Source organism: Nycticebus coucang, chromosome 4, assembly GCF_027406575.1.
Source record: "Nycticebus coucang isolate mNycCou1 chromosome 4, mNycCou1.pri, whole genome shotgun sequence".
Taxonomy (NCBI): Eukaryota; Metazoa; Chordata; class Mammalia; order Primates; family Lorisidae; genus Nycticebus; species Nycticebus coucang.
Window position 1 is genome coordinate 93,777,876 of NC_069783.1, and position 27,031 is coordinate 93,804,906.

At 38.4% G+C, this 27,031-nt stretch overlaps 1 protein-coding gene across 1 annotated transcript in view; it reads left to right on the forward strand.

Moving 5' to 3' along the window:
- EIF5B (eukaryotic translation initiation factor 5B) overlaps nt 1-26,804 on the forward strand; it is an 82,638-nt gene extending 55,834 nt beyond the window's left edge. Inside the window, exons 10-24 of the mRNA XM_053588382.1 lie at nt 475-761; nt 10,646-10,753; nt 10,941-11,051; nt 12,360-12,427; nt 12,989-13,130; nt 17,892-18,023; nt 18,412-18,594; nt 18,729-18,890; nt 21,578-21,709; nt 21,883-22,014; nt 22,119-22,195; nt 22,310-22,474; nt 23,929-24,067; nt 25,805-25,966; nt 26,330-26,804. Coding sequence (XP_053444357.1) covers nt 475-761; nt 10,646-10,753; nt 10,941-11,051; nt 12,360-12,427; nt 12,989-13,130; nt 17,892-18,023; nt 18,412-18,594; nt 18,729-18,890; nt 21,578-21,709; nt 21,883-22,014; nt 22,119-22,195; nt 22,310-22,474; nt 23,929-24,067; nt 25,805-25,966; nt 26,330-26,437 — 2,108 coding nt within the window. The 3' untranslated portion in view covers nt 26,438-26,804. The remainder of the gene's footprint in view (nt 1-474; nt 762-10,645; nt 10,754-10,940; nt 11,052-12,359; nt 12,428-12,988; nt 13,131-17,891; nt 18,024-18,411; nt 18,595-18,728; nt 18,891-21,577; nt 21,710-21,882; nt 22,015-22,118; nt 22,196-22,309; nt 22,475-23,928; nt 24,068-25,804; nt 25,967-26,329) is intronic.
- Nucleotides 26,805-27,031: the final 227 nt, after the last annotated feature.

Sequence of the window (27,031 nt, forward strand, 5' to 3'; positions counted from 1 at the left end):
TTTTATTTATTTTTTTTTTTAGACAGAATCCTACTATGTCACTCTTGGTAGAGTGCTGTGGCATCACAGCTCCCAGCAACCTCAAACTTCTGTGCTTAAGCAATTCTCTTGCCTCAGCTTCCCAAGTAGTTGGTACCACAGGCACCCACAATACTCAACTATTTTTTGTTGCAGTTGTCGTTGTTTTAGCTGATCCAGGCTAGGTTCAAACCCACCAACTTCAGTGTAAGTGGCTGGCACCATAACCACTGTGCTAAGGGTGCCAAGCCAGAAATGTTCATTTTGGGTATTCAGATTTTGGCTGCTCAACCACTAGGCATATAATGCAAATATTCCAAAATATGAAAAAAATCTGAAATTTAAAATTTCTGGTTCCAAGAATTATTTTCTCTTACTATAAGGTCTTTATTATCTTGATACAGGTCTATAATTTTGACTTTCATTCATTTTAAAATCTGTTTGCTTTCCTGGTAGAAGGAAATACAGTTCATATAGAAGTAAAAGAAAACCCTGAAGAGGAGGAGGAAGAGGAAGAAGAGGAAGAGGAAGAAGAAGAGAGTGAAGAGGAAGAGGAAGAAGAAGGAGAAAGTGAAGGCAGTGAAGGTGATGAGGAAGATGAAAAGGTGTCAGATGAGAAGGATTCGGGGAAAACATTAGATAAAAAGCCAAGTAAAGAAATGAGCTCGGACTCTGAATATGACTCTGATGATGATCGAACTAAAGAAGAGAGGGCTTATGAGAAAGCAAAACGGAGAATTGAGGTATTTGGTTTTCCTTTTCTCTTTAATCTTTTTCTCTCCACTTCTTCTCTTTGTTCATTAGAACTGTACTCTACAAATATAAACTTTGAACAGCACTTAAAAAAAAATTCTCTCAAGAATCGGGCAGTGCCTGTGGCTCAGTGAGTAGGGCGCCGGCCCCATATGCCAAGGGTGGTGGGTTCAATCGCAGCGCCGGCCAAACTGCAACAAAAAAATAGCCGGGCGTTGTGGCGGGCGCCTGTAGTCCCAGCTGCTCGGGAGGCTGAGGCAAGAGAATCGCGTAAGCCCAAGAGTTAGAGGTTGCTGTGAGCCGTGTGACGCCACGGCACTCTACCGAGGGCGGTACAGTGAGACTCTGTCTCTACAAAAAAAAAAAAAAAATTCTCTCAAGAATAGTATATAGTCCAGTTTTTATAATGTTGAAACATAATAGGTCTTTGACACCGGTCTAACCCAAGGGCCTCCCTCCTTTACCTAAGTGAAAATGGTGATTCCATCATTTTTTTTTTCTCATTCTCTCCAAATTTTAAGTATGCAGAGGTATCCTGAGCATATGCCCTCTACTTGTAAACATTAATTATATGTTTGTCACATGTTGTCCCATCACTTCAGTTGTTTAAATCTGGTGGATTGATGAAGCTTTTGTTTAATAAAGTCTCATACCTAATAGGCTTTCTATATTTTTCCTTCTTAATGCTACACTTAGTATACTTCAATTTTTAAAAATATATACTTCAATTTTTAAAAATATATACTTCAATTTTTAAAAATATCTATATATCATCATTTGCTTTTTAATCTGTAAAGTCTAGATAGGGATTCAGAATTTCTGAAGGCTTAAGAGTGTTTATTCTAGGCTCGGTGCCTGTGGCTCAAGCAGCTAAGGCACCAGCCACATACACCTGAGCTGGTGGGTTCAAATCCAGCCCGGGCCCGCCAAACAATGACGGCTGCAACCAAAAAACAGCCAGGCATTGTGGCGGGCACCTGTAGTCTCAGCTCTATACCCATGTTTGAGAGAACGATGGAATATTTATACTGTGATTGCTAGCTAACTTAAAAACAAACAAAATGGGTATAAAGTTGAAAGGAAAAGTTCCCCTATTATCCTGTTCCCTAGATTTGTTAATAATTCTGTGTGTGAGCTTTAAGTATTTTTTAGTGTTTATATAAAAGAAAGATACATTTTTTAAGATATATATTCTTTTTTCATGTATCAGTCTGCTATGGACTTCTTAGCTATAAACAGTTTTTCAAGCAAGTTTGTTGAGGTATGATTTACATACCGTAATATTGAACCTGTTTTAAGTATGTACTTCAGTGATATTTTATAAACCTACAGAGTTATGCAACCATAATCCCAACCCAAGTTGGTAATATTATTGGGAATATTATCATCACCCTAAAAAATCTTGTGTCAATTCACAGTCATTCCCCATCACCAGCCTCAGGCACCTGCTAATCTACTTTATCTCTCTCTGTAGATTCATCTTCTCTAGAAATTTCAAATAAATGCAGTATGTGGTCTTTTGTGTTTGGCTTCTTACACTTAGCCTGTTTTTAACATTCATTTATGTTGTGGCATGTATCAATACTTTGTTCCTTTTTAATTGCCAAATAGTGTCTTGTAGTGTGAATATACCACATTTTATTATCCATTGAATAGATAAAGGACATTTGATTTGTTTCTCCTTTTTAGCTATTGAGAATAATGCTGTTATAAACAATCTTATATGACTTGGTATGGATGTGTGTTCATTTCTTTTGGGTATATTCCTAAGAGTGAAGTTGCTGAATTGCATGTTAATCTGTATTTAACTTCTTTAGAAACTGCTAAAATATTTTCCAAAGTGGTTGCACAGTTATAGAACTGAAACTCTCAAGTTTCTCTGTATCCCAATTCTTGTTATTGTCTGCCTTTTCAATTATAGCCATTTTAGTACCTCATTGTGATTTGAATTTCATTTCCATGTTGTTCAACATTTCTTCATGTGCTTATTGGCCATTTCTGTATATTCATTGGTAAAACATTATTCAGAATTTTTGCCTATTTCAATTATGTAACTTGTCTTTTTATTATCGGGTTATAAGAATTCCTTTCATTGGGCGGCGCCTGTGGCTCAGTTGGTAAGGCGCCGGCCCCATATACCGAGGGTGGCGGGTTCAAACCCGGCCCCGGCTTAACTGCAACCAAAAAATAGCCGGGTGTTGTGGCGGGCGCCTGTAGTCCCAGCTACTCGGGAGGCTGAGGCAAGAGAATCGCTTAAGCCCAGGAGTTGGAGGTTGCTGTGAGCTGTATGATGCCACAGCACTCTACCGAGGGCTATAAAGTGAGACTCTGTCTCAAAAAAAAAAAAAAAAAAAAGAATTCCTTTCATTTTCTTAATGGTGTTTTGATGTGCATAAGTTAAAAATTTTGATAACATCTAATTTATCAGCTTTTTCTTCTGGAGAGCATGGTTTTCATCTGGTGTTCTACTGAAATAATCTTTGCCTAACCAGGGTTATGAATATTTTGGCCCATGTTTTCAAAAAGATTAATATCTTTAGCTCATTATATCTTTAGATGTATGATCTATTTTTAAATTATTTTCATATGTGATGTCAGATAATAGACTAAGTTGACTTCTTATGATTCCAGCTAGCACTGGTTGTTGAATTGACTATCCTTTCATCACTGAATTGCCTTGACATCTTTGACACATCAATTGGTCATAAATAGGAGGGTTTATTTTTAGACTTTTCATTTCTCTTTCATTCATCTGTTTATCTGTTCTTATGCCAGTACCACACCATCTTTCTTTTTGATGCTTTTGTGAATGGAATCTTACCTTAATTTAAAATTTTTTTTCCATTGGCAAGACAAAGAAATGTGACTAATTTTTGTAGATTTATCTTGTATCGAACAGTGGTACTTAATTTTTTTATTCTATTAGTTTTTCATTGATTCATTTGAATAGTTTATAGTCAGACTCATGTCTATTAAAGACAGTTTTACTTCTTCCTTTCCAATGTGATTATCTCTTGTTTCTTTTTCTTGCTTCATTTTTCTGTCTAGAACAATAGAAGATTGAATAGAAGTGATAAGAGCAGACATACTGTATTTTGCTGTGTATAATGCTCACTTTCCCCCCCAAAGTTTTGAGGTATGTTATATATGGGTAGTATGGTTCAGGAGTGGGGGAGCCCAGTAGGCCTCCCAGGGCTGCTATATCCTGCCTGGGCCTAGTGGGTTCTGACTAATCCAGTCTGAACAGATCAGGATCTGGAGGTGATGGTGGCAGAGTTGGCCAGGAGGGTACACAGGGAACCAGGAAGCCCACATAGGCCCTAGAGACCTACCTGGCTGCCTGCAGGATGAGTGGCCTTAGAAGCTCTCACCCCAAGAGCTATGCATTTGGTCATCTTAACCCAAACCCCAATGTGGTGGGGAGGGCTAGGGCACCAGGGAGAGTGGAAAGGAGCAGCCTTCACAGAGAGGGTGGTTATGGGAGGGTGGTGCAATCTGTGCATTTACCAAGGAGCATTAGCCCTCTCCTGATATCTCTCCTGGCCTAGAGCTGGCTGCTTTCTTGAGGGATGTTTTTCTAAAAGTTTGGGCCCAAAACATGGGGTGTACATTATACATGGGAGCATGTTCTACAAAGCAAAATATGGGTCTTTCCTTATTCCCAATTTTGGGGGGAAAGCATAAATAGTAAATAATATTTACTATTAACTAAAATGTTAGCTGTAGGTTTTTCATAGATGTTCTTTATTATTTTGAAGAAATTCCTTTCTATTCTTAGTTTGTTGAGAGTTTCTTTCATAAACGGGCAATGGATGATTTTCATGGATCTATCAAGATTATTTTTTCCTTTGTTGTGTTAATATGTGGGTTACATCAATTGATATTCAAATGTTAAACCAATCTTGTATTCTTGGGATAAATCCTACTTAGGCAAAGTATATAATCTGCTCTTCATGTTATTGGATTGAATTTGGTAATATTTTGTTGAAGATTTTGGGATCTATGTCCATGAGGGATATTGATCAGTAGCTTTCTTAGGATGTTCGTCTAACTTTGGTAATAATAGGGTTAGTTTTGAAGTATTTTCTCCAAGTGTTATGAGGCATTATGCTATTATTTTAAATGTTTTGGTAGAATTTACTAATAGACCTTTTTTTAATGGAAAAAAATACTTTTTTGAGACAGTTTCTTACTTTGTCACCCTCGGTAGAATGCCATGGCTTCATAGCTCATAGCAACCTCAATATCTTGCGCTTGAGCAGTCCTCTTGCCTCAGCCTCCTGAATAACTGGGAATACGTGTGGCTACCACAACACCTGGCTATGTTTTAGAGTCAGGATCTTGCTGTGACTCCGGCTGAGCTCAGGAAATCTACCTGCCCCGGCCTTCCAGAGTGTTAGGATTACAGGCATGAGCTACTGCACCCGGCCTTAAATGGAAAGATTTTTGAATTATTAGTTCAATTTTTTGTTACAGATCTGTTCAGATTTTGGTTTTTGTTTTGTTTTTGAGACAGACCCTCGTTGTGTTGCATGGGCTAGTGTGAAATGGCATCATCATAGTTCACTGGATCCTCAAACTCTGGGGTCAACGAATCCTTCTTCCTCTTCTGTTACTACAGGAGTATACCACCATATCCAGCTAAATTTTTCTGTTTTTTGTAGAAGCAGGGTCTCACTACGTTGCCAAGCTGATCTTGAACTCCTGCCGTGAAGAAATCCTTCTGTCTCAGCCTCCCAAAATGCTGGGATTATAAGGCACACCTGACTTTTCAGATGTTTTATTTCATCTTGAGTCATTCTTAGTAATTTCTGTTTTTCTAATAATTAGTGTATTTCATCTGTGTTGTTCCAATCTGTAGGTATAAAGTAGTTCATAGTATCCCTGTACAATCCTTCAGGTTTCTGTAAGATCAGTAGTGTTATTCTCTCTTGCTAGTCTGTCTTTGGTGATCTGTATTCTTGATCTCGTGATCTTGGTCTATCTAACTAAAGATTTTCTATGTTTTTAATTTTCTCAAAGACCTAACTTGGTTTCATTGTATTTTCTACTTTTTCTTTGATCCTTATTCTAAAACGATTTTTATCCTGTTCTTTATTATATTACTTTTATTGAGTTTGAACTTAGTTTCTTTTGTTGTCAGTCTCTCAAAATGAAAGCTTAGATTATTGATTTGAGACTTTTTTTCCAAAACCACATAGGCATTTACATTACCAATTTCCCTCTGTGTTCTTTCATTAGCTGCGTCTCATAAAATTCTATGTTGTATTTTTGTTTTTGTTCTGCTGAAAATACTTTCTCTTATGATTTCTTTTTTGACCTAAGTGTCATTTAGAAGTGTTTCATTGTATTTCAGGTATTATGGAATTTCTGAATTCCTCTTTGTTGTTATTTTTGAATTCTGACCATTAGAGCTAAAGAGTACCCTTTTTATAGTCTCTGTCATTTTAAAATAATTTTAAAATAAATAACTTATTTTCCCACAAGTTCCTTGCACTGGCAAGATGGTCTCTTCCTCTTTCTCTCTTTCTTGGCTGTGGCAGAAAGAGGAATGGGGCTCCAGTCAGTCGGCAAATGTGGCCTTTGGATAGGAAGGAAGTGACCTGACAGCGGGAACAGAAAAGGCTGTGCAGCGGGGCAGGGCAGGGCAGGGGCCGAACCCCCTTTCTCCCCTGTAGCACCTCCTGGCTTACTGAACTTCTCTGAATCTCAGTTTCCTAAATGTGTAGTATGGGAAGGATGCTAATTACGCCTCAGGGTTGCTATCAGGATTAAAGGATTAACTCTGAAGCTGGCTGAAGTGTAGCTTGTGATGATGACCTTTTGCATGAGTGACTGAGAGGTGGCACAGCATTGTAACTGCCTGGGTCCTCAGCCTGCCTTCCCGGTCATCTTTACACCCAGTATCCTCAACCTCATCCGCAAAATGGAAATCATGCTAATAATAAAGTTTCCACGTTATCAAGTTATTATGTAAGTTAAATAATTTAACACATGCAAAGCACTTAGCGTCAGGTATATAGCAGCCAGAATTTCCAGTTTAGTACGAGAGCAGGTCTTATATTTAATGGTGTACCTTGTGCTTTTAAACACATTGAAAGAATCCATCTTCACTCTACAACCATAATATTTTCAGTAATAATTATATAATTTTCAGTAATAATCATTGGTTTTCTTACTTGTCTTTGAGCTTAAAACAATAGAATAAAAGAATAAATTTCAATTTTAAAGAGTTTTTTTCCAATTCAGTAAAACATTTCACACAGGAACCGCACTTTGTTTTTTACCAGGCAAAACATTACACCTAGCCATTTGTACTGTTTTCATTATTTTAAATACAAATAAAAACTCCCATTGGTCTAAAAGAATGAAAAAAAAATAACTTATTTTATCCCCTAGCATATGGTCTCTCCTAGAAAATATTTCTTGTGCATTTAGGAAGAATTGTATTCTGCTTTAGTGGGATCAGTGTTCAGTTTGGTCAAATTGGTTGAGGGTGGTGTTCAAATTTTCTGTATACTTAAATAATTTTCTGCCTAGTTTTTTCTATCCATTATTGAAATTTCCAGGTTTTTTTTTTTTTGTTAAATTAATATATTTTTCCTTTCAATGCTGTCAGTTTTCTCTTCATGTAATTTGGAGCCCAGTTAATTATATGTATTTTTATTCCTATATATCTTTCTAAGGATATAAATCTTTCTTTTCTGTAATAACATTTATCTTATCAATGCCTACCTCAAGTATCTTGTTCCACAGACCTTCCTATTAAATTTCTGGCTGATTTTTCACTTAATTCATTCCCCACAGGATATCAAGACCTTAGTTCTGATTTTAGTCTTTGTTTGCCATTTAGATGCTGCTGCTATTGGTAGTGCCTTGGGTAGGAAATTCCTTGTCCTTTGATCCTATATCACTTCTGCTTCATGGAGATGTGGGAGTGGGTAGGGTATGATGGAACAGTCCCGGACTAAAGCTTCACTGGCTTCCATTACTCCTACTGAGGGCTAGGAGATTTTCTTGAATTATGTGTTTCTCAATTTATTGTTATATGCCTTTGACCAAATTTCTAGCATCTTTAAGTGGTTGTTTTGACTCTCTTTTCTAGGTTTATAATTTCTTTTTGAAGAAAGGATTGCATAAGCTCCTCACTCTGCCTTTCAAGAAGTCCTATGGTGCAGCGGCTCACACCATAATCTCAATACTCTGGGAGGCTGAGGCGGGTGGATTACTTGAGTTCAGGAGTTTGAGACCAGCCTGAGCAAGAGTGAGACCCTGTCTCTCTCTACAAAAAATAGAAAAACTATCTGGGCATTGTGGCAGCCACCTATAGTCCCAGCTACTTGGGAGGTTGAGGCAAAAGGATTGTTTCAACCCAAGAGTTTAAGGTTGCTATGAGCTGTGACTCCACGGCACTCTACCAGGTGTGATAGAGTGAGATTCTTGCCTCAAAAATAAATAGTCCTGCCTCAACATGTTTATTCTATATTTTATATTCAGTTTGATAAAAGGGTCTAAATTTAACTTTGTTATTCTGATTGGACTGCAGTAATGCAGTACCACAAACTATGTGGCTTAAACAGCAGAAACTTATTTTCTCAGTTCTTGAGGTTAGAAGTTCAAGACCAAGGTGCCACGGTTGGTTTCTCTGATGAGACTAGCCAGGTTTCTCTACCTGGCTCACAAACACCTGCTTTTTTTTTACTGGCTCTCCTGTGTGCCTATGTGGAGAGAGAGATTGCTTGTTGGTGTCACTTCCTCTTCTTTTTTTTTTTTTTTTTGGAGACAAGAGTCTCACTCTGGGGCCCTGGGTAGAGTGCTGGAGCTCCTTAAACTTTTAGGCTGGAGCAATCCTCTTGCCTCATCCTCCTGAGTAGCTGAGACTACAGGCATGTACCACTATGCCTGGCTTATTTTTTTATTTTAAGTAGAGATGGGGCCTCGCTCTTGCTCAGGTTGGTCTCCAACTCCTGAGCTCAAGTGATCCACCCCCTTGGCCTCTCAGACTGTTCGGATTACTGGTGTCAGCCACTGTGCCAGGCCTGTCTTTTTCTTATAAGGATGCTGGTCCTATAGGATTAGGCCCCCTACGCTTATGGCCTCATTTAATCTTAATTACCTTCCAAAAAGTACTTTCCCCAAATGAAGCCACTTTGGGGGTTAGGGTTTCAGGGTATGAATTTTGGGAAATGTTCAGTCCATAACAAACTTCATGCACCCCAAGTCTTGCTATGTATTAATGATTTTCTGAAATTCACTCTAGACTCCTAGGTCAGAAACTGTACATTATGGAAGTGGGGAGGGCTCTACCTAGATAGGTGTCAACTCTGGGGTTTTGGAAACACATTGAAAATTTTCAATTAACAAACATAAAGTGGTTATAAATTTTCACTACTATAAACAATACTGAAGTGAACAAACACTGTTATGCATATGCGTATTTGTGCACTTGTCCTTCCTTGTGTTAGTGTAAATGTTGAGAGGTAGGATTTCTGAGGTGACATCTGTACCTCGTTGTACTCCAGAAGATTTCAACACTTGACCAACTGCGAGGGAGAGGGGTAATTTTTAAGACATATAAAATCATAATGTGATTTTGGGTTGTGCATACTGTGACATTGTGTACCACTTTTCTCTCGAAAGCAGTTCCTAGCTTGTGCTCAACACTGGTATCTCACTTTTGACCGTTCAAAATCTTTTTCAGTCCTTTTTTTTTTTTTTTTTTTTGAGACAGTCTCATTATGTCTCCCTTGGTAGAGTACCGTGGTGTCACAGCTCACAGCAACCTCAAAATCTTGGGCTTCAGCGATTCTCTTGCTTCAGCCTTCCCAAGTAGCAGGGACTACAGGCACCTGCCACAATGCCCAGCTATTTTTCTGTTGTAGTTGCCATTGTTGTTTAGCTGGCCCAGGCCAGGTTCCAACCCACCAGCCTGGGTGTATGTGGCCAGCACCCTACCCACTGAGCTATGGGCACCGCTGTTTTTTAATAGAAAAATCTATCTAATGCTAGAAATGAAAGCAAAGAGCTCTTACAAAAATGAGTTTTAGATGGAAAATAGTTTTGTAAATGAAATTACTTCATAGTTTTGGTGAAAGTCCATCTCGTCCAAATGCCAGTTTTATTGTACTTGAAAGGTTGTCCTTTCACAGAACTGTGCTGGTGTGTGTTTTTGTTTGATCCTCAGAAAACTGAAGTATATAGGTAAATGCTATAAAGAAACACATTGGACGGGCGCTATAGGTCACACCTGTAATCCCAGCACTTTGTGAGGTTGAGGGGGTGGGCCGAGGCGGGCTCATGCATTTAAGACCAGCCTGAGCTAGAGAAAGACCACATCTCTAAAATATAGCCTGCGCGTGGCGGGCTCCTGCAGTCCCAGCTGGTTGGGAGGCTGAGGCAAGAGCATTGCTTGAGCCCAAGAGTTTGAGGTTGCTGTGAGCTCTGACCCCATAACACTCTACTGGGGGTGACAAAGTGAAACTCTTGTCTCCAAAAACAAAACAAAACATTGTAGGTTCAGGAAAAACTTTCTTATACTTAACTGGCATCCATGGAAGTAGTAGTGCCTTGGGAAGGCAAGAAATGTCTTATTTAAGCTAACGCTTAAACATTCTCAGCATTGGAAAATTTTATAGCATTTGTGCATTGGACAAAAGTGTGAAACAAATTGCCTTTAAAAATCTTTACAATTCTTAGCTTTCAGTAAATTTTTAATATCTTATATATGTCAAATCAGCAAATATGTATCAAATCAGCAAAGAACTTGGATACAGGTTGTGGCATTCTCTTGCTTAAGGCACAATAATTTAAAAGAAAAAGGATAGTGAGGATTTGAAATAATATTTAATTGTGTCATTTTTTTTCTCATTTCTAGAAACGGCGACTTGAACATAGTAAAAATGTAAATGCTGAAAAGCTAAGAGCCCCTATTATCTGTGTACTTGGACATGTGGACACAGGGAAGACAAAAATTCTAGATAAAGTAAGAAAATATATATACATTTATATAACTTTAAAAATAAGTGAATACTACCATATATAGAAACTTCAAAGACCCAGAGAACATATAGCAATTTTGTTTATAATAAATAAGTTACTAATTTCTTATTGCTTTTGCTTCTGTCTTTTCTGAATCAAGATACCAATCTGAATTTGCTATCTTTTCATAGCTTCGTCACACGCATGTTCAAGATGGTGAAGCAGGTGGTATCACACAGCAAATTGGGGCCACCAATGTTCCTCTTGAAGCTATTAATGAACAGACTAAGATGATTAAAAATGTAAGTACATTGTATTTCATATGTTTTAATCTCTACCCAAATTAAGATATAAACTATTTCAAACACAGAAAAAGAACAGAGACTGGTTTAATACTTCGTATGCTCACTATTCAGGATATGTACTAGTTGACCTATTTTGCTTTTGATCTTTCTTTTTAAGGACCCTCATATTCCATTTTCCTCCCTCTGTTTCCCAGAGGCAACTACTGTTCTGAAGTAAAGTAATTCCTACCTTTTAATGTGTTAGGGGTTTTAAAACATTAATATTCCAATTCCATCGTCCATTTTCCTTTATAATTATTGAATTGCTAGAGAAGCAATTACCATTTGATTATTCAATGATTGTATGTTTAAGAAAGGCAGAATTAATCCGTGGTGCTTTACCTTCTTAAAAACCAACCTTTTTTTTTTTTTTTTTGAGACGGAGTCTCACTATGTTGCCCTTGGTAGAGAGCCTTGGCATCACAGCTCATGGCAACCTCAAACTCTTGGGCTTAAGTGAGTCTCTTGCCTCAGCCTCCCAAGTAGCTGGAAATACAGGCACCTGCCACAATGCCTGGCTTTTTTTTTTGTTGCAGTTGTCATTGTTGATTTTAGCTGGCCCCGGCTGGGTTCAAACCCACCAGCCTTGGTGTATGTAATCTAAAATAATTAATAATATGATTTGCATAAACATATTTACCATGCATCAGTTCGTTTCCATTAGTAAGGAAGTTGTGTGTGTGACATTTGGTCATTGCTATTTTTGACATTAAAAAGTTAATGTCCTAATAGGGTCTTGTAATGTTTCCATTCATTTATGTGTCTGTGTTCAGAAAATTGAGTGTTTATGACATTTGAATATGGAAGAGCATGCATTTAACCTTCAATACTTTTGACCAATGTGGTAAATTTTCTTTGTAGCATTCTTTTGGGATATTTTTGAGAGTTTAGAATTGCTATAAAATTTGACCAGATAAATTTTCCAAATACTGAGAACTACCTCTAGCATGTCAGCTTTTTATAATCTCAGATGATTGCTCTGTCATTTATATCACCATTTACTTAATTTGTTCAGACTTAGACTACATCATGGTTTTAAAATGTCAACAAAGGAGATGCTTTCTCATTTCTTTTCCCCCAACAAACTTTTTGATGTTAATGAATATATTAACCATTTTTCTTTGATTGACTCACTGTTTTTAAAACCATTCATATGGAAAAGGGAGTGGTGATTCCTTAAAGATTTTATGGCAAAAGAATTGTTTTGTAAAGAAGCTTTCATTGTTCTGATGTCCTTAAGCTTTGTATTTCCCCCACTGTTTCTAGTTTGATAGAGAGAATGTTCGGATTCCAGGAATGCTGATAATTGATACTCCTGGCCACGAGTCTTTCAGGTAAGACCAGTTTGATACTTTTGTCATCAAGCAAACTGCTTGAAACCATTAATTCTACAAGTTTACTGGAGTCATTAACCTGTTGGTAGTAATTTGCTCCTTGAAACTACCAGTCCTCCTTTATGCCTCATTGATTTAGTAGTTTTTTATTTGAATACTTGTTTTTTATAGAGGGAAGTCTTTTTTTGCTTTAAAAAGATCGCCTCAATTTGTAATGCAGAGTACATTGTAATACATACTTGGTCTATCTTGTGTGAAGTCCATTACAAGTGGAATGTCACACTGATGTCTTGGCCATATTCCTTAACACAAAAAACTCGGAGACTTAAATTGGCAAAAATATTAGTTAACTTCTGAAACAAGACTCATTCCATCTGATGTTGATTCAGTGTGACTGTCAGATGGTCATTTGGTAAGTTAAGGGCTAATGAATGGTACTTAAAGATGTACTTAGCGTGTACTTCATTTTATTTTGGTTTTACAGAGCAATTAAAAATTTACGTTGGAAAGAAGCATTAATTTTAAGGTTTTCTATTTACAAATTTTTCCCCTTTTCAACAGTAATCTGAGAAACAGAGGAAGCTCCCTTTGTGATATTGCCATTTTAGTTGTTGACATTATGCATGGTTTGGAGCCCCAGACAATTGAATCTATCAACCTCCTCAAATCTAAAAAATGCCCCTTCATTGTTGCACTCAATAAGGTAAGCATTCCTTTTAAAGAATTTAATTGAAAAAACATGTTTCTTAAGTTTTTTGTGATTAAAAATACATAATATATAGGCATAACTTCATTATATTGTACTTTATTGTGCTTTGTGATTTTCCTTTTCCCCTAACAGCATGTGCTCACTGTAAGTCTCTCCGTCACATTTTAGTAATGCTTACACTATACACTATTTCAAGCCTTTTCATTATTATATCAGTATGATGCTCAGCTGTTAGTTTGGGGCACTGCAAATCCCACTCAGAAGGTGGCAAATTTAATCAATAAATATGTGTATTCTGACTGCTCTGCTGGCCAGATGTTTCTTTGGCTCTGTCTTTTTCTTTTTGGATCTTTTCTATTCTCTGAGACAGAAGTATATTGAAATTAGTTCAGTTAATAACCTTACAATGCCTCTAAGTGTTCAAGGGAAAGGAGGAGTCAGAGATCTCTCACTATTAATTAAGAGCTAAAGGTGATTAAACTTAGTGAGAAAGGCATGTCAAAAACTGACATGTGCTGAAAGCAAGACTTCTTGTGCCAAACAGTTGGCCACGTTGTGAATATAAAGGAAAAGTGCTTGAAGAAAATTAAAAGTGAGCACACAAATAATAAGAAAGTAAAATAGTCTTAATTGTTTGATATGAAAGAAAGTTTTAGTGGCCTGGGTGGAAGATTAAACCAGCCACAACATTCCCTTAAGCCAAAGCATAATCCAGAGTAAGGCCCTAACTCTTTTCAGTTCTGTGAAGGCTAAGAGAGGTGAGGAAGCTATAGAAGAGTTTGAAGCTGGCAGAGGTTGGTTCATGAGGTTTAAGGAAAGAAACTGTCTTCATAACATAATAAAGTGTAAGGTGAAGCAATAAGTGTTGATGAAGAAGCTGTGACAAGTTATCTAGAAGATCTGTTAATAGCAAAGAACATTGACTTAAGGTAGCTGCACCCACCAACAGATTTCTGATGCAGAAGGAACAGCTTTATATGGAAAGAAGATGCATGTAAGACTCAAAGCTAGAGAAAAGTCAGTGCCTGGATTCAAACCTTCAGGGAATAGGTTGACTCTTGTTAGGGGCTAATGTAGCTGGTGACTTTAACTTGAAATCATTGCTCATGTACCATTCCAAAAATCTCTAGAGCCCTTAAGAATTATGCTAAATCTACTTTACCAGTGCTCTATAAATGGGACAACAAATCCTGGATGACGGCATATCTGTTTGCAGTCTGTTGTACCAAATATTTTAAGCCTTCTGATTAGACCTACTGCTCAGGAAAAAAGATTGCTTTTGAAATATTTCTGTTCATTGACAATGCACCTGGTCACCCTCAAACTCTGATGGAGATGTACGAAGAAATAAGTATTGTTTTTATTGCTTGCTAACCCAACATCCATTCTGCAGCCCATGGATCAAGGAGTTTTTTTTACTTTCAGTCAAGTCATAATATTTAAGAAATGCATTTTATGCAGAGGCTGAAATGGGAGAATTATTTGAGGCCAGGAGCGAGAAACCAGCCTGGTCAACACAGTGAGATACTCTCTAAAAAAAAAAAAATTAGCCATCATGCATGATGGTATGTGACTGTAGTCCAGAATATAATGAGGTAGGAGGATCATTTGAGCCTATGAGTTTAAGACTGCAGTGAGGTATGATTAAACTTCTCTCCTCCTGCCTGTGCAACACATCAAAAGACCCTATCTCTAAAATAAAAATTAAAATAAATAAATAAATACATTTTGTAAGGCCATAGCTGCCATAGATACCGTGTTTCTTCTGATGGATCTGGGCAAATAAATTGAAAACCTTCTGGAAAGGATTCACCATTCTAGATGCCATTAACAACTTCCTCATGAGAGGAAGTCCAAATATCAGCCTTCACAGGAATTTGGAAGAAGTTGATTCCAACTACCATGGATGACTTTGAGGGGTTCAAGACTTCAGTGGAGGAAGTCGCTGCAGATGTGGTAGAAACAGCAAGAGAATTAGAATGAGAAATACAGCCTGAATTGCTACAGTCTTAAGATTAAAACCTTAACAGATGAATTTCTTCTTATGGATGAGCAAAGAAGGTGGTTTCTTGAGGTGGAATCTACTTCTGCTAAAGATACAGTGAACATTGTTGAAATTGACAAGAAAGGATTTAGAATGGTATATAAACTTATTTGATAAAGCAGTGGCAGAGCTTGGGAGGATTGATTCCAATTTTGAAAATTGTTCTTTTTGGGGGGCTGGGCATGGTGGCTCACACCTCCCAGCACTTTGGGAGGCCAACATAAGAGGATTGTTTGCAGCCTTAGAGTTCATGACCAGCCGGGGCAACATGGAGACAGGGTTTCTTTTTATTATTATTATTATTATTAAGTCATAGCTGTGTACTTTAATGCGATCCTGGAGCACCATACACTGGTTTTATAAACAGTTTGACACGTTTTCATCACACTGGTTAACATAGCTTTCCTGGCATTTTCTTAGTTATTGCGTTAAGACATTTATATTCTACATTTACTAAGTGTCACATGTACCCTTGTAAGATGCACCACGAGTGTAATCCCACCGATCACCCTGGGCCGAGGGAGGGTAATTGGTGAGACAGGGTTTCATTACATAGCTCAAACTGGTCTTGAACTCCTAGGCCCAACTGATCCATCTCAGTCTCTTGAGTTGCTGGGAACCACTCTCCCTAGGCTACAATTCGGTATTCTTAATTAAAATATGTATGTTGGTTTTTTTTAGACATAATCTCATAGTTACTCTACAATACAGTGGATTATGCACTGAGAAGCTAAAAATGTTTCTGTGACTCAGTTTATTGCAATACTTGATCTATGCAGTGGTCTGAAACTGAGCACTCAGTATCTCTGAGGTGGCTGTATAAGAAAATTCACTCCATGAATGTATGCTGAGTATACATTTTAATATGTCTTGAACACTTTATACCCACATATAACCACTGCCATTCGGAGTATAGGTCATCTCCAGATTTCCGTAATGTTCCCTCATGTTCTTTAGCATTTATTCTACTGCCCACTCTAACTCCAGGCAAATACTGATCTTTCTGTGTTACGGTAACTAGTTTGCCTATTTTATAACTTTATATAAATGGCATACAGTTTGCAGTCTTTTGAGTTTGGCAATTTTTTTTTTTACTTATGTTGTTACAGTGGGGTTATTTGTGTTGCATGTATTATAGGATTTTCCTTTTTATTGCTGAGTAATATTTTATTACCTGGATATTACCATACTTACTATTCACCTGTTAAGAGTTTCAGTTTCTGGCGGCGCCTGTGGCTCAGAGGAGTAGGTGCCAGCCCCATATGCCCGAGGTGGCGGGTTCAAACCCAGCCCCGGCCAAAAGCTACACCAAAAAAAAAAAAAAAAAAGAGTTTCAGTTTCTGCGCATTTTTGCCAGTACTCACCCTACTATTCCAATAAGTGTTTAATGCTAATTTATTGTGGTTTCATTTGTATTTCTGCAGTGGATGACTAGTGATTTTGAGCCTCTTTGCATGCACTTGTGTTTATAGAGATGACAGTGTCTTCTGTGTCTTAGATGAGTATGGTCAAAATCTTTTGCTCTTTTTTAGATTGTTAGTTATCTTATTGTTGAGTTTTTAAGAGTTCTGTATATGTTGATGTAACTCTTTTGTCAGTTATATATTTTGTAGATACATTCTTATAGTAGTCTGGGACTTGGCTTTTCTTTCTTTTTTTTTTTTTTTTTTAAGAGACAGAGTCTCACTTTATCACCCTTGGTAGAGTGCAGTGGCATCACAACTCGCAGCAACCTCCAACTCCTGGGCTTAGGCGATTCTCCTGCCTCAGCCTCCCAAATAGCTGGGACCACAGGCTCCCACCACAACACTCGGCTATTTTTTTTGTTGCAGTTTGTCCGGGGCTGGTTTTGAACCCGCCACCCTTGGTATATGGGGCCAGTGCCCTACCCACTGAGCCACAGGCACCACCCAGCTTTTCATTTTTTTTAATGGTAAATTTTTCTAAGAAAAGCAAATTACTGACTTTGGTGAAATTCCATTTTTTAATGATTTGTGTTTCTTGTCTCTATATAAGTAGTCTTTTCCTACCCCAAGTTTGTTAAAAATTTTCCTTGTGCTTCTAGGTGTTTAATAATTTTAGCTTTTATGTTGAGAGCTATCATCTGTTTTGAGGGGTTTATTTTAGGGGGGTGGTTGGTTTCTTTTTCTTTTGAGACAGGGTCTGGCTGTTGCCCAGGATGGAGTGCTGTGGCACAGTCACTGTTCACTGCAGCCTGGAACTCCTGGGCTCTGGTGTTCCTCTTGCTTCAGCCTCCTGAGTAGCTAGGCTTATAGGTACATGCCACCATTCCTGGCTAATTGTCCCATTTTTAATGTTTTAAATTTTTGGTATATAATTTTCTGGGTTTTGGTAGTTGTCATAATTAATCCTTGTTCCTATCTACTATATTATAAAACTATTATGAAATTCCAGCAACATATATTCATGATCATGGGATAATTCTAGAATCTTGTCTTTTGCAAACCAAGGGCAGCCTCTTAGGAACTGGAGACTAAGAAAAGCAGCATGGTAACTCAGTAGTTTTCTAATTTAAGAAGGGAGGCACTTAAGCAATCTATAAGGGGCTTTTGGTACCAAAAAGTATCTGAGTAATTCATATTCTTCCTTATATAGGAGATATGCATTAGGAATTTTCTGGAGCTGTTAATCTTAAATTCTTGAATGTTCTGAATTTGTTAGAGATATTTTTTATGAAAAAACTTTTTCAGATTGACAGGTTATATGATTGGAAAAAGAGTCCTGACTCTGATGTAGCTGCTACTTTAAAGAAGCAGAAAAAGAATACAAAAGATGAATTTGAGGAGCGAGCAAAGGCTATTATTGTAGAATTTGCACAGCAGGTAAGAAAGCTTTTCCTTCTTTATGAAGACCCTGTCTCATAGAATACTTTTCTTTTAATATGTTACCTTTATAATGAAGTCAGCATTTTCATTCATATGTTTTTTTGGTCTGTTGATGACAATTAGCGTTTTCATTCTTTTATCTGTTTTTCTTTTTAATATCAGAAAGCTAATATTTCAGAGATCTCTGTTCAGTCTGAATGTTTTAATTTAGAAAACCAAGTTGAATTAGAAACTACTTTTCTGTGATATTAACATTATAGAGTAATACCTGATCTGAGGAGTTTTGGAATGATTAGCCATTTCCTCATCTAGCTTCTAGTCAGTCACGCCTACTCCAGATACCTCCTTTCACAACCGGCTGTTTTGGGATGATGTTTGCTTTTAGGGTTTGAATGCTGCTTTGTTTTATGAGAATAAAGATCCCCGCACTTTTGTGTCCTTGGTACCTACCTCTGCACATACTGGTGATGGCATGGGAAGTCTGATTTACCTTCTTGTTGAGTTAACTCAGACCATGCTGAGCAAGAGACTTGCACACTGTGAAGAGCTGAGAGCACAGGTGATGGAGGTAATGATTAGCTTTTTACTTAATTGCCTTTTTTATTAATAGCAAGTTGCTTTACTAGGGGATGTTTGCTACTTTCAGATTTAATGAACACAGTGCATTATCTATCTTTCTCTATTTTCATTTATGTCTGTTAGGTTAAAGCTCTCCCAGGGATGGGCACAACTATAGATGTTATATTGATCAATGGGCGTTTGAAGGAGGGAGATACAATCATTGTTCCTGGAGTAGAAGGGCCCATTGTAACTCAGATTCGAGGTCTTCTTTTACCTCCTCCTATGAAGGAATTACGGGTGAAGGTAAGCTAAAGTGGTAAACTTTGGCATTGGGACCTGTACGGTGCTTCGAAGTTCTGCAGAGGTTGCTGTCTTAGTCTGAAAGCTGTTTGACTTGTATACACACATTATCTCTCCCCCTGTTTTATTTTAGATATCATCCTACAGAAAGGCCCATCTATCAGAGGGCCTAGCCTAGTTAAACTATAGTATTTTGGTTACTCTGCTAAGTTGACCCCTGAAATAACACAGGAGTTAAGGGCACTGACCCCTAGAGAGTGAAAATTCAGAGGTCCTTAAACTATGGCCCGTGGGCCACATGAGGCAGTGTGATTGTATTTGTTCCCATTTTGTTTTTTACTTCAAAATAAGATATATGCAGTGTGCATAGGAATTTGTTCATAGTTCTTTTTTTTTAAACTATAGTCCAGCCCTCCAATGGTCTGAGGGACAGTGAACTGGCCCCCTGTTTAAAAAGTTTGAGGACCCCTGAAGTCTACTGCTGACCCGAAGCCTTTCCACAATCTGTTTTCACATATTTTTAATGTTGTATGTATTATATATTATATTCTTAGAATAAAGTAAGCTAGAGAAAAGAAAATCATTAGAGAAAAAACAATTAGGAAAAGAAAGTATATTTATCATTAAGCAGAAATGGATTGTCACAGAGGTCTTCATCCCTGTCATCTTCATGTTGAATAGGCAGGGTAGGTTTTGTTGTCTCAGGGGTGGCAGTTGCAGAAGAAAAGCCAAGTGTAAGTAGACCCATGCAGTTCAAAGCTGTATTGTTGAAGGGTCAACTGTAGTTTTCCATTAATGTTTTTACTGAAAAGTAAAGTGAGACATTTATACTGAAAAGCACACAACATATAGAAAAAGTTTTCCAGATTTTTAGGAAACAACCACATGGGGAATTGTGACATTGCTTGGCACCCAGAAACTTCCAATGTGCCTCTTCCTGATTTTAGCTTCCTCTTCCTCCCCAAGGATTAACCACAGTTGCATTTTATGATAGTAACTAACATCCTTCTGGGTTTTTTTTTTTTTTTACAGTTTTCATATCTGAAAGTACATCCCTAAAAAACATCTATGGACTTTATAGAAATGGAGTTATTTTGAGTGTGTACCTTTTTTTTTTTTTTAGAGACGGAGTCTCACTTTGTCACCTTCAGTAGAGTGCTGTAGGGTCACAGCTCACAGCAACCTCCAGCTCTTGGGCTTAGGCGATTCTTTTGCCTCAGCCTCCCAAGTAATCTGGGACTACAGGTGCCCGCCACAACGCCCGGCTATTTTTTTGTTGCAGTTTGGCCGGTGCCGGGTTCAAACCCACCACCCTTGGTATATGGGGCCGGTGCCCTACTCACTGAGCCACAGGTGCTGCCAGGGTGTATATTTTCATATCTGGCTTCTTTTAGTCAAAACGTAATTTTAAGATTTATATTCCATAGTATGAATATGTTGCAATTTATTTCTCTGTTCTGTTGATAGAAACTGTAAGCTATCTCCATTTTTTTTATTTGTTTGTTTTGTTTTTTGCTATTACTGACAGTACCGCTGCTGTGGTGGTTCCTGTTTACCTCCTAGTGCAGTTATTTCTCTGGGCTGCGGCGAGTGAGCTCCCATAGGCGTCACGTAGGCATCATTCATTCCAGTTTTCCTAAGTAAGGCCACTCTTGTCCACAGTGGGTGTGACCAGTTAGACTCTCAACTTCAGTATTTTATTTTATTTATTTATTTTTTGTTTTTGTGTTTTTGAGACAGAGTTTCACTATATCACCCTGGGTGCTCTGGTGTCACAGCTCACAACAACCACTAACTCTTAAGCAATTCTCTTGTCTCAGCCTCCTGAGTAGCTGGGACCACAGGTGCCCACAACAACACCCGCCGTTTTCTCGTTGCAGTTGTCACTGTTTAGCAGGCCCAAGCCGGGCTCGAATTCTCCAGCTTTTGGTGTATGTGACTGGCACCCTACTCACTGAGCTATGGGCCCCGAGCCAACTTCAATATTTTAGTTTTCATAGTTTTACATTTTCACCAGTTCTTGGATGTTATATTTTTAAACTTTTGCCATTTTGATGAGTGTAGCTCATTCCTGTTTATTAGCCATTTATTCCTTTCTGAAATATACTTTTCCCTGCATTATCTGTTATAGATTTGTAGGAGTTGTTAATATATACAGGGTACTAGTCTGTTGTTTATATGTGCTGCTGTCTGTTCTGTTACTTGTTTTTTACCTTTTTTCTATGGTATTTTGAAAAATGGAAATACTTAATGCTGAATTTATCAATCTTTTATTTTGTGGCTTTTGTTTTTCGAATCTAGTTTAAGAAAGCTTTGCCTGGCTCGGCGCCCATAGAACAGTGGTTATGGCGCCAGCCACATACATCGAGGGTGGCAGGTTCGAACCTGGCCTGGGCCAGCTAAACAACTGCAACAAAAAAATAGCCGGGCATTGTGGCAGGCGCCTTATAGTCCCAGCTACTTGGGAGGCTGAGGCAGAAGAATCGCTTGAGCCCAAGAGTTTGAGGTTGCTGTGAGCTGTGACGCCACAGCACTCTGCAGAAGGCAACATAGTAAAACTCTCTCTCTCTCTCTCTGTCAAAAAAAAAATACCTTTGCCAAATTCAAAGTCATGAGGATGCTGTCTCTTATGTCATTTCCTATTGCTAACCACTTTTCAAATGTTATAACAAATGTTCTTCTCTCTGTAGAACCAGTATGAAAAGCATAAAGAAGTAGAAGCAGCTCAGGGGGTAAAGATTCTTGGAAAAGACCTGGAGAAAACATTGGCTGGTTTACCCCTCCTGGTGGCTTATAAAGAAGATGAAGTCCCTGTTCTTAAAGTAAGTTCATTAAAATATCTTTTCCCCTGCCCCATCTCTTCCTCCACTCCCCAACAGGTTCTTTTATGTCTTGCTCTCTCTAACCTGGTTTCATATTTTCAGATGTATTTAACCAAAGAGAGAACAGTTTAGTTCTAAGTTGCTAAGGATAGAGATCTGATTTTTTTTTCAAGGATGAATTGATCCATGAATTAAAGCAGACACTAAATGCTATCAAATTAGAAGAAAAAGGAGTCTATGTCCAAGCATCTACACTGGGGTCTTTGGAAGCTCTACTTGAATTTTTGAAAACATCAGAGGTGCCCGTAAGTAATTGTACCCAACTCTATAAAAATCATGGTTGTGGTTTATGGTGCTATTATTGTTACCTGATAGACACAGATAAACCTGGAAACTCCCTTTTTCACAGTATGCAGGAATTAACATTGGCCCAGTCCATAAAAAAGATGTTATGAAGGCTTCAGTGATGTTGGAACATGATCCTCAGTGAGTAATTTCTCTTCTGCTATGAAGACTTTCATATTGTTTGCTTGTCTTCTTAAACTGGCTTTTTTGACATTGTTTGAATGATCTTTGATGTGTTTTATTTTAATCTTTCAGATATGCAGTCATTTTGGCCTTTGATGTGAGGATTGAACGAGATGCACAAGAAATGGCTGATAGTTTAGGAGTTAGAATTTTTAGTGCAGAAATTATTTATCATTTATTTGATGCTTTCACGAAATATAGACAAGATTACAAGAAACAGAAACAAGAAGAATTTAAGTAAGTAACTGGTTTTACTTAACTTTGGATGTTCATTAGTGAAGTTAATTGAGAATTATTGAATCCTAGAAAGGGGTGTAGGTAACACTACAAGAGCAAGCCTGCATCCTGAAGTGTTGTATTCTAAACTAGAAACCCAGCACACTGGGAACATCCCAGCAGTGTGCAAACAAGTCCTCTCTGTGACCTTTCAGTTAATTAATTTTTAATTTGACAGACTTAGATCTCTTTAACTATTCAGTGGTTGCTAAATTTGGAGGACTTTATCTTGCTGGAGTTGCTTATCTGGTGTTGAATGGATTGTAAGTAACAAAAGTAGCATGTGGAAACACCCTAATTAGGAAACAAGGAAGGCATTCTGTAGTAGTTAAGTCCATTCCTCTTGAGAACCTTCCAAGTGCCCACAGTGCCTAGCGTGCTGCCGGTGCTCAAGTGGTCAGCAGGGAACCAGGCCAGGCTCCCTTCTCAGAGGTCAGGGGCTCAGTCTCACTAGGAGATAACTGAAACCTATATGAGAACTGGGGATAAGAACAAAACAGCGAAATAAAGCAGGGAAGGGCCTAGATAAGGAGGAGAGGGGCTGTGATAGCTAGTGTGGTTGAGCAAGGCATCCCATCTCTTCAGGTCTGTTAGTGGAGTAGCCATCTGAAGGAGTCAGAGTAAGTCACGCAGGTATGTGGGGAGCATACAGTAGACAGTACTGTGAGGCAGCAGAGGCAGCCACCCCAACTGACTGAGGCAGAGTAAACTGCAAAGAGGTTGGCAGGACTTGTATAGCATCCTGTGAGTCACAAGAAAATTGAGCTTTTCCTCTGAGTTGTGCCAAAAGCCATTGCCAAGGTTGAATGGCCACAAACTGGTTAACTGTTGTTGTGTGACCTTGGGTTGTTAAGGAATCAGTGACAAGAACCTTTAAGAGGCTGCCGTTGTTCAGACCATTGACCATAGAGAGTGATGACTCTGTTTGGGTTAAAAACTAGAGCTGCTGACTGGTAAATATGAAGATTTAGGTCAGATAATCTGAAGTGAAAAGAATTATATTTGATTAGGAAGAGTGCTAGAAACTATTAAAAATGGTCCGATGCCTGTATAGTCCCTTATATAGATTCTACACATACCTGGTGAAGACCTCTAATAGGTACTGCCATGAGTGTGGCTGCAGTGTGTGGTATTTTCAGGGGCCAGACTCAGCATTTTAGGTTGAGCACAAAATGGCTCCTGTGATTGAGCTTCTTTTCCAGTGGGGGCTTTGAGAAAAAAGTGAAGACTTGGGTAGCAATAGATGGAGGAGGAGGAGAGTAAAACATGAAGAAAGTGTCACAGGAGCAGGGTCACTGAGGACCCTGCCTGCCTCTCTCCAGTGGCCTCTAAAGAAAGCTGCTTTCATCTAATAGAGAAGCCTCATTTTTGGTTGCATTTGTTAAGTCTGAAAATTCTTGTTTTCTTTATTTCAGGCACATAGCAGTATTTCCTTGCAAGATGAAAATCCTCCCTCAGTACATTTTCAACTCTCGAGATCCAATTGTGATGGGGGTGACTGTAGAAGCTGGTCAAGTGAAACAGGGGACACCTATGTGTGTCCCAAGCAAAAACGTAAGTTCCAGTTGTACTTCAAGTTGTTTCTGATTTCTTGAAGCAGAAAATGGGGGGCCCAAGAGTGATAGCAACACAACTTTGTGTCTGTAGTTCACAGTGCTGTGTTGTACATCTACTACAGTCTTAACTCTTGAATTTTTAAGTGGTCTTACCTAAGTAGAAAGAGAGAAACTTTAAAACAAGCAGAGTTTGTCACTTTCTGTAACTTATGCCTTAGGATTGATAATTATCAGTGTTCCTTAGTTAGTATTGACTCTGAGCAGTAATTCAGAGTACGTCATGACCTGAATTAAAGCACTGAGCCAGGTGCTATTTTTTAATTTTGAAAAGTTTCAAGCCTAGAGGAAAGTTTAAAGAATGGCATAATGAATACCCATATACTTTTACTCTATATCAGCATACCTAAGAAAAATTAACATTTCAGTAATACTGTATAATTTGCAGTCCACATCCACATTTCAGCGCTTGTCCCAAAGGTATCTTTGGTAACCCACTGATCTGGCCCAGGGCCCATCAGTCTGCTTTGCACTGGGGCTGTTTTGTGTGTCTCAAGTCAAGAAAATTTCCCCCATCCTTTTGTGAAGAGTCCAGCCCAGTTTTCCAAATTATTTCTCCATTTGGATTTGTCTGTTTCTTCCCAAAGAGGTACAGGTTGGAACTGTGGGGAGGGGACCCACACAAGTGCGCCTTGTGCCTCTTGCATTGCATTGCATAGCATAGGCTCTCCCTGCTGGTGATGCTTTCCATTCCCTGGGGAATGTGCTGGCTGCTGTCTTCATTAGAAAGAGAGATACTTCCTCCTTTGTAATTAATAAATGATCTGTGCAATACTGGGAGTTCTTGGGATGATCTTGTTTCTCAACAGCCTTTATCCCAGTGGCCGTAGTACCCACTAGCAATCCTTGCCTATCAACAGTGACATAAATGTTTGCAAAATTATGACCTCTCCACTCCCCATTTCTATAAAGAATTTTCTTCCCACTGACCTTTTTAAAAAGTATCTTGTAGACTTGAGTGGGGCTTTTTGAAAATGGGTTACAATATTGTCATCACTGTTCTTAAGTACTTATACCCAGTTTGGTCAGTGGGGTTGGGGAAATGGCACTTAGAATTGTCACTGATTCCTATGCTATTTCAGCAGACCAAGCTCTAGAACATTTATTCACAGTAATTGTTTTCTGTATGGCTTTGGTCTTCTACACCAGACTCTTTTCTGTTTTCATGTTACTCTCCTGTGTATCTTCCTCCAAAAGGCAGTCGAGAGGTTTCTATACCAAACTCCAGAGGTCTTGTCACTCATGTGCGTCCAACCCATCATCCTTAAACTTCATAATGTCTGTCCCTGGCTCTGACTTCACCCCACTGACTGCTTCAAGCTCATCATTTGTGTCTGCTGACCCTTCCTGTCCTGGTACATGCTGTTTGAAAGGGTAGAGCAGAAATAAAAATTGACATTGGGTCAGTAGGGTGCTTATAAAGTTTCACAAATCACATCATCTCCTTTCATTCTTACAGCTGTCTTCTAAAGAGCATAGGGCGTGTGGTGGTTCCAAGCCATGGCTTACCAATGAGAAAGTCATACATAACTATGAGCCCTTAAGTAATAAAATGCAAAATCATAACAAAGCTTTTAAAAAGGGTGCTTTCGCTCTACTTAATCTGTCCAGACATGCCTGGTAGCTGTGACGAGCATGAATTTTTCCACATCCATTGTACTTTCTGTTCTTATTTTAGTTTGTTGACATTGGAATAGTAACGAGTATTGAAATAAACCATAAACAAGTGGATGTTGCAAAAAAAGGACAAGAAGTTTGTGTCAAAATAGAACCTATCCCTGGTGAATCCCCCAAAATGTTTGGAAGACATTTTGAAGCTACAGACATTCTTGTCAGTAAGGTAAGCATTTCAGCAAAAGTGGCACACTGTAAGAATCAGGGAGTCAGGTCTTCTCTGGCTGACTATACTCAGTAGCTTTGAGAACTTGAGTTTGAACTTACAGCATCTGATGGTACTTGGGGCTTGATCTGTAAGTAGTAGGGCCTTATCTGTTGAGGAAGATCCCCCTAAAGCAGAAGCAGCACTAACTAGATCCTGTTCTGCTTGACATGCTTAATGGATGGGTTTGGGGTTCTGCTCAGGCAGGCAAGCCCTGCTTTTGTTACTTCTGCTTAAAACTGCTTTGTAATGAGCAGAATCAGACTAGAGCTTTCTTTGGCCTGTGTTCATTCCCTTCTGCTGTTTGTGCCTTGGGTGTTGCAGATAAGCCGACAGTCCATCGATGCACTCAAAGACTGGTTCAGAGATGAAATGCAGAAGAGTGACTGGCAGCTTATTGTGGAGCTGAAGAAAGTATTTGAAATCATCTAATTTTTCCACATGGAGCAGGAATTGAAAGAAATACAGTACTATGTTGTAATAGCCCAACAAAAAAAAAACAAGACAAAAAATGGAACAGACGTATCTGGACACTGAAGGACTTAAGTATGGAAGGAAAAAAATAGGTGTATAAAATGTTTTCCATGAGAAACCAAGAAACTTACACTGGTTTGACAGTGGTCAATTACATGTCCCCACAGTTCCAATGTGCCTGTTCACTCATCCCTCCTTTCCCCACTCTTCTCTACTTGGCTGCTGTTTTAAAGTTTGCCCTTCCCCAAATTTGGATTTTTATTACAGATCTAAACCTTTCAATTTTATACTGATTAAATCAGTACTGCAGTATTTGATTAACCAAGCTTCTGCAGATTTTGTGATTCTTGGGACTTTTTTGATGTGAGAAATACTTTATTTATGCATATTCTTCCCATGGTGATTTTCCAGCATTCTTCTGCCATATGCCCCTTAGGAATTTTTTTAAATAGAAAATTAGGCATTCTGATATTTATCTGCTTTGTGTGAAAACCATGGTGTAAAGCACAGCTGGCTGCTTTTTACTGCTTGTGTAGTCGTGAGTGCATTGTA